This window comes from Chlorocebus sabaeus, chromosome 1, assembly GCF_047675955.1.
Source record: "Chlorocebus sabaeus isolate Y175 chromosome 1, mChlSab1.0.hap1, whole genome shotgun sequence".
NCBI lineage: Eukaryota > Metazoa > Chordata > Mammalia > Primates > Cercopithecidae > Chlorocebus > Chlorocebus sabaeus.
The window spans coordinates 17,916,652-17,929,190 of NC_132904.1; the positions used below are offsets into that span (position 1 = coordinate 17,916,652).

The 12,539-nt window shown below is 51.0% G+C and overlaps 1 protein-coding gene across 6 annotated transcripts in view; it reads right to left on the reverse strand.

Moving 5' to 3' along the window:
- Positions 1 to 12,539, reverse strand: part of NR1H3 (nuclear receptor subfamily 1 group H member 3) — a 19,574-nt gene continuing 7,035 nt past the window's right edge. The window contains exons 1-10 of one of the 6 annotated variants that reach the window (XM_007999787.3): positions 11,147 to 11,354; positions 9,975 to 10,054; positions 9,270 to 9,458; positions 8,569 to 8,835; positions 7,828 to 8,036; positions 7,551 to 7,730; positions 7,259 to 7,358; positions 994 to 1,107; positions 678 to 772; positions 1 to 482 (exon numbers count right to left, since the gene is read on the reverse strand). In XM_007999787.3, coding sequence (XP_007997978.2) covers positions 336 to 482; positions 678 to 772; positions 994 to 1,107; positions 7,259 to 7,358; positions 7,551 to 7,730; positions 7,828 to 8,036; positions 8,569 to 8,835; positions 9,270 to 9,458; positions 9,975 to 10,017 — 1,344 coding nt within the window. In that variant the 5' untranslated portion in view covers positions 10,018 to 10,054; positions 11,147 to 11,354 and the 3' untranslated portion in view covers positions 1 to 335. Of the gene's footprint in view, positions 483 to 677; positions 773 to 993; positions 1,108 to 2,771; positions 2,877 to 7,258; positions 7,731 to 7,827; positions 8,037 to 8,568; positions 8,836 to 9,269; positions 9,464 to 9,974; positions 10,055 to 11,146; positions 11,364 to 11,554; positions 11,663 to 12,539 lie in introns of those variants that run through there. The other 5 variants (XM_007999770.3, XM_007999764.3, XM_007999795.3 and 2 more) reach the window with 5 other exon arrangements.

Here is a 12,539-nt window from a genome sequence, read left to right on the forward strand (position 1 = left end):
TGACAGTGGAGAATTTTTCTTGGGGCCCTGTGGGAAAAACAGGAAGTGGTGGAGGCAGGATGGGCAGGGCGCTGGAGAACCTTGTGCAAAGTGGCCCCCAGGCCCATCCGTTTGTGGGATCAGTGTGGTCTTCAGATACAGCACAGCGTTAGCGGGCGCCCCACTGCTCAGTAGCCACAAAACTCCCAACTCTTTGACTCTCTTTTAATGCCACGGGTGGATCTCCTTGCCCAGCTCCCAGGAATGTTTGCCCTTCTCAGTCTGTTCCACTTCTAGGAGGCAGTCACCAGGCCTCAGCCATCCAGCCCAGAAAACAAAATATGAGAAAAGAACAGTCATTCGTGCACATCCCAGATCTCAGAGAGCAGCGGTGGGAGCTTTTTGTCCTGCAGACGCAGTGCAAACACTTGCTCTGAGTGGACGCTGCTCAGGGTCCGGAGGCTCACCAGTTTCATTAGCATCCGTGGGAACATCAGTCGGTCCTGGGGAAAGGAGAGAGACAAGAACAGCTTTTGCCTGTCTGCAGGGAAGCGGGGCAAGGGTAGGGGAGTTGTGGGAGAGGTGAGTTGTCTGCACACCATGCAGTCAGAGAGAAATTCTTGAAGGGAAAGTAGGTGTATCAGGGAATGGGCCTGTGTGGGGGAAAGGAGGAAAAGGGGCACCATGGGGAGACTCACATGGGGATGGTGGATGGAGACGTAGGCATGCAGGGCTTCCACATATGTGTGCTGCAGCCTCTCTACCTGGAGCTGGTCCTGCACATTGGGCCGGTCTATAGGTCACCAAGAGAGTTGAGGAGCAGGTCTGGCCAGGGTCCAGTTCCATACCCCAAGTTGCAACCAAAATATAGAGACATGCTCCAGCCAAGCTCTCTCATCCCTAAATAACAGAGCAAATGCCTCCACCCTCCCAAGCCACCCCCTGATTCCTGTGGGGCCTGCAGCCCTCCTTGGTGCAAGTCTCTTGCTGTTTCCCATTGCCCCTCCTCCACACCTGCAGAGAAGATGCTGATGGCAATGAGCAAAGCAAACTCAGCATCATTGAGTTGCAGCTCATTCATGGCCCTGGAGAACTCGAAGATGGGGTTGATGAATTCCACTTGCAGCCCTGGGGAGGAAGAAGGGAGGCTGACACATGCAGCAGGAGCAGCAGGAACTTCCTTCTCTCCTCCAGCGCCTTACCTTAGAGAACTACTAGGAACTCACTAAGAAGTTTACCGGGGCTGGGCACGGTGGCTCACGCCTGTAATCCCAACACTTTGGGAGGCTGAGGCGGGCGGATCACCCGAGGTCAGGAGTTCAAGAAGAGCCTGGCCAACATGGCGAAACCCCATCTCTACTAAAAACACAAAAACTAGCTGGACGTGGTGGCAGGTGCCTGTAATCCCAGCTACTTGGGAGGCTGAGGCAGGAGAATCACTTGAACCTGCGAGGTGGAGGTTGCAGTGAGCCGAGATCGCACTACTGCACTCCAGCCTGGGTGACAGAGGGAGACTCCATTAAAAAAAAAAAAAAAAAAAAAAAAGGCTACAGGGCTTTGCTGTGTAACCTTGAGCAAATGTCTTAACCCCTCTAAGCCTCATCTGTGAAATGAGAATCATATCTAAACCCATCTCAGAAAATTGTTGGGATAGTTCAGTGACAAAGTATGCAGAGCACTTAGTGCTGTGTCTGGCACACAAGAGGTGCTGAATTACATGATAATAATTCTGGTATTCTTGTTTTTTTTCTTTGAGACAGGGTCTTGTTTGGTCACCCAGACTGGAGTGCAGTGGCACGATCACAGCTCACTGCAGCCTCGACCTCCCAGGCGCAAGCAATCCTCCCACTTCAGCCTCCCTAGTAGCTGGGACTACCGGTGCATACCACCACACCTAGCTAATTCTTATATTTTTTGTTGTGACAGGATTTCACCATGTTGCCCAGGCTGGTCTCAAACTCCTGGACTCAAGTAATCCACCCGCCTCGCCCTCCCAAAGTGCTGGGATTACAGGTATCAGACACCATTCCCCGCCAATTCTGTTATTAAAATTCTTGAGGGCTCCACATTTCTAGAAATAGAAGCAACTCTTATTTTTGTTTATAAAGAATCCTTTTTCAGCAGGGCACGGCGGTTCACGCCTTTTATCCCAGCACTTTGGTAGGCCGAGGCAGACGGATCACCTGAGGTCAGGAGTTTGAGACCAGCCTGGTTGACATGGCAAAACCCCATCTCTACTGAAAATACAAAAATTAGCTGGGCATGGTGGTGCACGCCTGTATTTCCAGCTACTTAGGGGCCTGAGGCAGAAGAATTGCTTGAATCTGGGAGGCGGAGGTTGCAGTGAGCCAAGATCATGCCACTGCACTCCAGCCTGGGTGACAGAGCGAAACTCCATCTCAAAAAAAAAAAAAAAAAAAAGAAAGAAAGAAAAGAAAAGAAAAAGAAAAAGAGCCGGATGTGGTGGCTTATCCCTGTAATCCCAGCACTTCAGGAGGCTGAGGCAGACAGATTGCCTGAGCTCAGGAGTTCAAGACCAGCCTAGGCAACACAGTGAAACTCCATCTCTACTAAAAATACAAAAATTAACTGGGCGTGGTGGCGCACCTGTAGTCCCAGCTACATGGGAGGCTGAACAGCAGAATTGCTTGAACCTGGGAGGCGGAGCTTACAGTGAGCTGAGATCGTGCTACTTGCACTCCAGCCTGGGCAACAGAAGACTCTGGCTCAAAAAAAATAAAAAAATAAAAAAATAAAAGAATCCTTTTTCAGCAGGGCACAGTGGCTCACACCTGTAATCCCAGCTACTCAAGGAGGATCACTTGAGCCCAGAAGGTCGAGGCTGCATTGAGCCATGATTGATCACACCACTGCATTCAGCCTGGGCGACAGAGACCCTGTTTTAAAGGAAAAAAAAGCATTGGTTTTCACTGGCATTGGCCTTACTTATTTGAACACTAGAGATATATTTCATGTATCACATACTAGAGGGAATATTGCAGTATGGGTGAGGATGTGGATTCTGGTGCCAGACTGCCTGGGGTTGAGTCCTGGTTCTACCACTTATAAGGCAGTGTGACCTTGTGTAAGTTATGTAACCTCTCTGGGCTTTGGTTTTCCCATCTGTAAAATGGGAATAATAATAGTACCTATCTCATAAATATGTGGCATATATGGTAACTACCACATAAGTGCTTGTAAAATAAATAAATATATATATATATATTTTTTTTCTTTTTTTTTGAGATGGAGTCTTACTCTGTCACCAGGCTGGAGTGCAGTAGCATAATCTTGGCTCACTGTAAGCTCTGCCTCCCAGGTTCAAGCGATTCTCCTGACTCAGCCTCTTGAGTAGCTGGGAATACAGGTGCACATCACCACGCCCAGCTAATTTTTGTATTTTTAGTAGAGACAGGGTTTCATCATGTTGGCCAGGATGGTCTCGATCTCTTGACCTCGTGATCTGCCTGCCTCGGCCTCCCAAAGTACTGGGATTACAGGCATAAACCACCACGCCTGGCCAATAAATAATCAGTTTTTCATGGAAACAGTCTTCCTGCTGAGAAGACTAAAATGCAACAAACCATGAGTTAAAGTCATGATACCTAGAGAATATGTCTCTCATACACATTGTCAAAGTCTCTGCACCCTACACAGTTCCCCAGGCTTTGTCAGAGTTCTTTTAGCAACCATCTGCTACACTTTTCCATTCAAGGCTTCTTGGTGAGTCACTTCCTGTACTTTCACCCTGATGTTTATCAAGTGTTGTGTGTTAGTCCATTTAATGGGCAGGCCCCATTTTCTTTTTCTTTTTTCTTTTCTTTGAGACAGAGTCTTGCTCTGTCACCCAGGCTGGAGTTCAGTGGCACGATCTCGGCTCACTGCAACCTCAGCCTCCTGGGTTCAAGCTATTCTCCTGCCTCAGCCTCCTGGGTAACTGGGACAGGTGCACCACCACGCCTAGCTAATTTTTGTATTTTCAGTAGAGACGGGATTTCGCCATGTCAGCCAGGCTGGTCTCGAACTCCTGACCTCAGGTGATCCGCCTGCCTAGACCTCCCAAAGTGCTGGGATTTCAGGTGTGAGCCACCATGCCCGGCGGCAAGCCCCATTTTCTAAAACATTTCTTGGTGAGGTTTTGAGCCCCAAAGTATGGCAAACAGCCCCCTTTATACAGAAATTAAGAGGAGGTTCTATAGTTGGCTAATGCACCTGTGAGGGTCTGCTGATGCCCATGGAATGAACACCTCAAATGTGCTCAGTCCGTGTCACCAGTCATCTACTGCATGCAGTAAATAGTAGTGGATAGAGAGGGGAGGAGACGTGACAAACAGAGCTCCAGTTCCTTCTCCCCAAGACCTCACTCACGAAATGAAAAATGAAAAGCAAGCATGATTACTTCAAAACTGCTTGTATAAATCTATAAGGGCCGGGCGCGGTGGCTCACACCTGTAATCCCAGCACTTTGGGAGGCCGAGGTGAGCGGATCACCTGAGGTCGGGAGTTTGAGACCAGCGTGACCAACATGGAGAAACCTCATCTCTACTAAAAATACAGAATTAGCCAGGCGTGGTGGCACATGCCTGTAATCCCAGCTACTTGGGAGGCTAAGGCAGGAGAATCGCTTGAACCTGGGAGACAGAGGTTGCAGTGAGCCGAGATTGTGCCATTGCACTCCAGCCTGGGCAACAAGAGTGAAACTCCGTCTCAAAAAAATAAAATAAAATAAAATAAGTAAATAAATAAATCTACAAATAGGTGCAGATTCAGATAGCACGAGTCTACGAGTGCCAAACTAATACAGAGATCTTAGAACTGGGCAGGGTTCCACAAGGAGGATATTCTGAAGGAGGGGAGAGCCATGGTTAAGAAAGTCTGAGATAATAACCATCGAGGAAAAAATGGTTTAGAAGAGGGGGCAGGGCTGGGCTTTAAAGCTGGGTAAAGTCATTAAATCACCCCATTAGGTGCCAACACATCCGGGCAGCACACCGGGCACTATAGAAGGCAAAAGGTGCCAACACAGCCCTATTATGCCCTACAGTGAAGGGTGGCCTTCCTAGAAAGCTCATTGGGTGGGCCTGTGTTGGAAAGCAAGAGGCACGTGAGCTGACCTGAGTTGTCAGAAACCAGGGAAGGCTTGATGACTGGCCTGGCCACAGATCTACCAGCCCTGAGAATGGAGTCAGGGCATCAGCCATATTTTAGAGCCCCACTCATCCAGTTGTTAAGCTACTTGGTTTCCTGCTGACGCTCAATTCCAGTCCCTCCAAAAGTCCCTCAGCCTCCCGTCCTTTCCCAGGCCAGTTTTCATGACACAAACATGACCAATAGTTGAATATGAAGAAACCTCTTCTGCGTAGCTCCCAAGCGAGAATCAGATAGAGAGCCGCAGTATGAAGTAATTTTTGGAGAAAATACTTCAGATATAGGATGGGGATGGAAACATTCGCTCTTATTGTACATCCCCTCTGGGCATGTTTGCCATGCCATGGTTCCAGTTCATCAGAAAGTGTAATTGAAAAAGAGTAGGGGAGGGGCCTGGTGTGGTGGCTCATGGCTGTAATCCCAGGACTTTGGGAGGCTAAGGCGGGTGGATTGCCTGAGCTCAGGAGTTCAAGACCAGCCTGGGCAACACAGTGAAACCCTGTCTCTACTAAAAATACAAAAGTTAGCTGAGCGTAGTGGCACACACCTGCAGTTCCAACTACTCGGGAGGCTGAGGCAGAGGAATCGCTTGAACCCGGGAGGTGGAAGTTGCAGTGAGCCAAGATCGTGCCACTGCACTCCAGCTTGGCAACAGAGTGAGACTCCATCTCAAAAAAAAAAAAGAGTAGGGGAGACTGGGTGTGGTGGCTCACACCTGTAATCCCAGCACTTTGGGAGGCCGAGGTGGGTGGATCCTTTGAGCTCAGGAGTTCGAGACCATTTCGAGACCAGCCTGGGCAACATGGCGAAACTCAGTCTCTACAAAAAAATATAAAAATTAGCCTGGCATGGTGATGCATGCCTGTAGTCCCACCTACTTGGGTGGCTGAGGCAGGAGAATTACTGGAGCCCAGGTGGTTGAGGCTGCAGTGAGCCACGTTCATGCCACTGCACTTTAGCCTGCATGACAGAGCAAGAACTTATCTCAAAAAAAAAAAAAAAAAAAAAAGAGTAGGGGAAATCAGCCCCCATGATCCCCAAAGAGCACATGTGAGGAAGATTAGTTCACTTCCTGTGCCTCCCTGTTTCTCCTCCAAGGTGCCATTCCATATATCTCTCAGGTTCCTTGGAATACAGTTTGAAAACCACTGACCTAAGCAACAGAGGACAGGGGTCTATCTGGAGTAGCTGAGAGAAGCCTATCAGCATTCCAATTTTCCATCTTCAAAAAATAAGGGGAGCCTTCCCTTACCAGTCACTCAAACGTTGGGCCTGTGGCTCTGTAGTCACCATGGGCCTATGACAAAAAGAACCAGTCCTGGCCAGGTTCAGTTGCTCACGCCTGTAATCCCCGCATTTTGGGAGGCTGAGGTGTGTGGATCACTTAAGGTCAGGAGTTCAAGACCAGCCTGGTCAACATGGTAAAACCCTGTCTCTACTAAAAATACAAAAATTAGCTGGGTGTGGTGGTGCACCTCATCCCAGCTACTCAAGAAGCTGAGGCAGGAGAATTGCTTGAAGGCAGGAGAATTGCTTGAACCCGGGAGGCGGAAGTTGTAGTGAGCCAAGATCACGCCACTGCACTCCTGCTTGGGCGACAGAGCAAACTCTGTCTTAAAAAAAAAAAAGAAACAAACAAAAAAAGAAACAGTCCTTGGCCAGGCATGGTGGGTGGCTCACGCCTGTAATCCCAGCACTTTGGGAGTCCAAGGCAGGCGGATCACTTGAGGCCAGGAGTTTTGGACCAGCCTGGGCAACATAGTGAGACTCCATCTCAATTTTTTTTGTTGTTGCCCAGGCTGGAGTGCAATGGTGTGATCTCAGCTCACTGCAAGCTCCACCTCCAGGGTTCACGCCATTCTCCTGCCTCAGCCTCCCGAGTAGCTGGGACTACAGGCGCGTGCCACCATGCCTGACTAATTTTTTGTATTTTTAGTAGAGACAGGGTTTCACCGTGTTAGCCAGGATGGTCTTGATGTACTGACCCTGTGATCTGCCCACCTCGGCCTCCCAAAGTGCTGGGATTACAGGCTTGAGCCACCGTGCCTGGCCCTCAATTTTTAAAAATAAAAAATAAAAAAAGAAGCATTTGTCCATCCAGCCCCAATCCCTGTGTGATCTCAGTTCTCACCTGCTTTGGCAAAGTCTTCCCGGTTATAACTGAAATCCTTGAGGAAGGTGATACTCTCACTCCCAGGGTTGTACCTCCGAGATGTCTCCAGAAGCATCACCTGCACACAAGCAGCAGACCTCAAACGGGGACTAGGAAGGTTGGTCTTGGAGCATAGCCCCTTCCAGGGAGGCCGATTCCCCTCATCCCTGCTTCCCAGCAGATTTGGTTCTCCCAGCTCGATGTCTGGAGGCCCCTCCCACAGATAATCCCATTCTGCTTCTCCCTTCATCCCTTGCCCTTCTCCAGCCACCTCGATCGCAGAGGTCTTCAGCAGGGCAATCTGGTCCTCCCGGCTGAGCTGCAGGAAGCCGGGCAGCTGTTTAGCAAAGTCAACTATCTCCTGCACAGAGACGATGGCCAGCTCAGTGAAGTGGGCAAAGCGCTGCTGACGGGCCTCCCGGCTATGGGGATCTGGTGCCATGGGCCAAGGCTACCCAGGAGGGAAAAGGCAAAGCGCTTTGAGTCGGACATCAAGAAGCCCACTGGTGATCTGGGTGCAGCCGCCTCTCCCCAGGTGTGTCAAGTACCGTGACTCGAAGCCGGTCAGAAAAGGAGCGCCGGTTACACTGTTGCTGGGCAGCGACCAGCTTCTCGATCATGCCCAATTGCTCCGGGCTGAGCTGGGGCAGGATTTGAGGGGGTGACGAAGCCCTGGGGGGCAGGGATACGGCATGAGCCTGTTCCTCCTCTTGCCGCTTCAGTTTCTTCAGACGGATCTGTTCTTCTGACAGGACACCTAAGGACAGGACCAAATATGAGGAGACAGGAAGCAAGGATGGGGCAAAAGGGGCGGTTTGGGGCTCCAGAAAAACAGACAGCACTGGGTAAACGCAAGAAGTTTTTTTTTTTTTTTTTTTTTTTTTTCTTTTTGAAACAGAGTCTCACACTCGAGTGCAGTGGCGCGATCGCAGCTCACCGCAACGTCCGCCTCCCGGGTTCAGGTGATACTCCTGCCTCACCCTCCTGAGTAGCTGGGATTACAGGCACCCGCCACCACACCCGGCTAATTTTTGTATTTTTAGTAGAAACAGGGTTTCACTACGTTGGCCAGGCAGGTGTCAGACTTCTGACCTCAGGTGATCCTCCTGCTTCAGCCTCCCAAAGTGCTGGGATTAGAGGCATGAGCCACCGCGCCCAGTCAAGAAAGATATTTTAATCCATACTTAGGGATCAGTTGGCCCCTACAAGTTCAGGCACCTGTCCTGGGTCACACCCTGGCCCCCTCTTTTCCCCTCAGCCTCTTCCCCACCCCAGCCCCAGAAACTCACACTCCTCCCGCATGCCAGCCTGGCGGCACTTGCGAAGCCGACACTCCTGGCACTTGCGACGCATGTAGGTGTCCATGGGGCAGTGGCCACCACTGTGGCAGACGTAGCGCGCTCCCTTGATGACGCTGCGGCGGAAGAATCCCTTGCAACCCTCGCAGCTCAGAACATTGTAGTGGAAGCCGGAGGCCTTGTCCCCACACACGCTGCATAGCTCATTCCCCAGCATTTTGGGGGCTGGCCCCTTTTTCCGCTTTTGTGGACGGATCTCTGGTTACAGGAAAGTGTTTCAATGCTCTCCCCCAAGGAAAAAAGTTCATGTTCTCCCTGACTCAGTCACTGCCCTGGGCACTCAGTGACCTTCATTCCCTTCATTATACAAACTCCAGTGTCTCTTTCATGAGAAGAGTAGCCCTCATTGGCCAAGTGCCATTATGTTCTAGGTACTGTATGAGCCTTTTATATGCACTGATCCTTATGACAAACATAATTTTTTTTCCATTTTATAAACAAGGAAATTGAGGCTCAGGAAGGCCTAAAGTAGAGAGAGAATTCACACTTAGATCAGTCAGATTTAGTTAGCTCTAAAGCCTTTGGACTTAACCATGAGATTACATATAAAGTAAAAACCCCCAAGGAACCTCTTCCAGATCCAGGACCTGGAATCTGGACTCCTACCTCCTCCAAACCCAGAAGCTCCTCACCTGTGGGTTCTAAAGGGGGCTCTGCCCTGGTGAGCAGGACTGTGGGCTCTGCAGCCTCCAGCTCCACCCCTGCAGTGCCTGTGGCAGAGTGGGGCATCCTGGCTTCCTCTCTGAGGATGCGGCTGTTGCCTCCCTGGGTCTGGCTGCTTGCATCCCGTGCACCTGGCTTCCACAGCTCCGCTGCAGAGTCTGAGCTCCAAAGGAGAGGCACATGGGGGTCTCAGGCTCCATCCCAGCTCCATGGCCCAGTGTCCTAGCTGGGAAACTGAAAACTTATCCCCACCCTTAGAGGGCAGCAAAGTCCCAGCTCAGGCTTTGGGACCCTAGCGTCTGTGTGGGCTCTAGCTAGGACTAGTCACTTGTAGTTTCTTACATCTCAAGACCTTAAATGAAGATGTTAACCCTCGTCTCTTTGGGGGGCTGGAGTGTATGCATTTCAGAGATCAGATAAAACTCTTCAAAGCCAGAGCAGGGTAAGCACTCAGCTGACCAACTCTTTAGCAGCAAACCCAGACTGGGGAGGACTGGGCGGGAGCCTGCAAGGGCCAGGCACTGGAACCGGGGGAGAGGCAACCACGACTAAGAATGAATCTGGACTGCTCTCTGGAGGAAGGAAGAAGGCAGGTAATGAAGGAGACTGATTCCTATGGGGAGGCGAGGAGCCTGCGGTCTGGGCTCAGGGGAGAGGGCTGGAATGAAGCTTACCGGGAGGAATGTCAGGCACAGGGGCCCCCAGCCACACGGACATCTCTTCCTGGAGCCCTGGTCATTACCAAGGCACTGTCCTGCAGGAAGGACTCAGGTTATACTCTTCTAGAACTGGCCTCCTTTCTGGCCTCAGCTCCCTTCTCCACCTGATCCTCCCGTTTATCAATACCAACAATATCAATTAATATTTACTTGCCATATATTAGCCTGTACTAAGGCTTTATTATATTACTATTATATTTTTTAGAGACAGGTTCTCCTTATGTTGCCCAGGCTAGTCTAGGAACTCCTAGGCTCAAGTGATCCTCCCACCTGGGCCTCCCAAAGTGCGGGGATTATTGGAGTGAGCCACTGCGCCCAGCCTATTATAAGGCTTTATGTGCTTTCCTCATAATACCCCTCTGAGGTCAAGATTATTCTTTTTTTTTTTTTTTTTTTGAGATGGGGTCTCTCTATGTTGCTCAGGCTGGAACTCAGTGCTATTCACAGGTGCAATAATAGGACACTGTCGCCTCAAATTACTGGGCTCAGGCAATCAACTTTCAGCTTCCTGAGTACCTGAGATTATAGGCACATGCTACTGCTCCCGGCTCAGGACTATTCTTAAACTCATTTTACAGATAAGCAAACTGAGGTTCAAAGAGATTAAGTAGCTATGGTCACACAGTTAGGCGGCGGTAGAATCAAGACTCCAACCCTCGTCTGACTCCAAAGTCTGGGCTCCCAGTCACTGTACCAGCCTTTCTCCCCCAAAGTCCCCTCCAAACCAGCGGGGAACGTTTGGGTACATCTGCCCTGCTTCTCTCGGGCCCCTTCCCCCTCCAACACTGAGGACAGCCAAAGTTGAGCAGGACCAGGAGACGGGATCGAAGCTCGCTCCACCCAGTGAAACACGCTGCTTATTAGAGAACCTTGCTCATGCCACTCTCCAGGGTCCCAGCACAAATCTCTTGTCTCCAAGAATCTCCCCAATTCACATAGAGGACCTCCTCCCCCGAATCCCTCATGAGTTATTCTGGGACCCAGAGTCCTGTTCCTTTCCCAAGCTTCCATCACCATCACCCCTCACTTCTCCCCAGAAACCCCCTTCTAAGATCCTTAGGACATTCGCCAACCCCACCCCAGATACACACACAGAGCCCCAGGCCACTGCTAAGGAGCAGACCCACCGAATCCCCAGGCCACCAGACTTCCTGGGTGGGCAGTCCCTGGAGCCCCCTTGTTGGGAGAAGAGGATGGTGCAGTTCCCTGTCCAGAGGTCTCGGTGGCCAGCCGGTGAGCTGGAGCTGAGCACAAGCAGGACCTGGAGCCCCAGGGAAGTAGCAATTTGGGGAAAGGCTAGGGGAGGGACTGCCGAGGGGTCAGGCCACCCCTCCTTCCTGCCTGACGACCGCAGCCCTCCCCTCCTCACCCCCGCCCACAGGGCAGCTTCTCCACAAGGCTGGCTCCTCCCCAGCCGGCCACCCCCTCTCCTGCCACTCCCTCTCCTGCCACTCCCACCCCCCTACTCCCGGTCAAAACAGCAGCATTTCGCTGCAGACCTGCCAAGTTCCATGTCTCCCCCTTCCTCTCCTTACCCAGCGCTCTTAGCAGCTCTTGCAAAAGGACTGCCTCCCAGGAACCCCTACCCCAATCCCAGCAGCCTCCAGAGTCGGTGTTCCCTCCCTTCCATAGGCACCTCTCGGAGCAAAGGTCCCAGCAGGGCCCGGAATTGCGACACTGAGCCCCAGCCTGCTTTCCCAGCCTCCCTCCTCCTCCCTTGCCTCTGGGAAGAGGCCAAGAAGCTCTCCCCACTAGCCCTAGGCTTCAGCCAACCTGGTAGAAATCCAGGGGTGCAGAGAGGAAGGTGCTGGGCCTTCCAGGGAGTTTCTGAAAGTGGGTGCCCTGCGGGGGCCACAGATAAGAGAGGAGGCCAGGAGAGCCTTTGGTAGGAAATCTGCTATGAGCAATGGCAGGCCTGGGATAGGGGTGGGGGGGTGGCAGAAGGCAGGCAGGCAACTCGGGTGGCAGCCCAGGATGGACCTGGGAAGGTATGAAGGTTGCCTCATCTGGGAAACAACCCCATCTGAAGTGATGGCAGGCTCCAACCAGCAGCTACTGAGACTATAGCCATTCTTCCCACTCTGTTGCCTGGGGCATGAAATCCATCCCGGAAAGCAGACATCATATTTTACTGATTTCATCTTCCCCAAAACCCCTGAAACAGGGCTGGCATAGAGGAGGCAACAGAGTAGGTACTGTGTTCCTATTTGTTGAATGAATAACAAGAAAAATATTATTCTCATCTATCCCCTACTTGTTAGCCCTAGTCAATTTTTTTTATTATTCCTTTTATTTTTCTTTTTTGAGGTGGGGTGTCACTACGTTGCCCAGGCTGGTTTCACACTCCTGGGCTCAAGCCATCCTCCCACCTCAGCCTTCCAAAGTGCTAGCATTACAGGCACGCACTCACAACTGCTGTAGTCAATTTCAACTCAGCATGTTGATTTAGTGTTCAGACTCTGGGCTCAGATTTTGGGTTCAAATCCTAAACTTCTTAGTACCTATGTGATCTTGATTGAG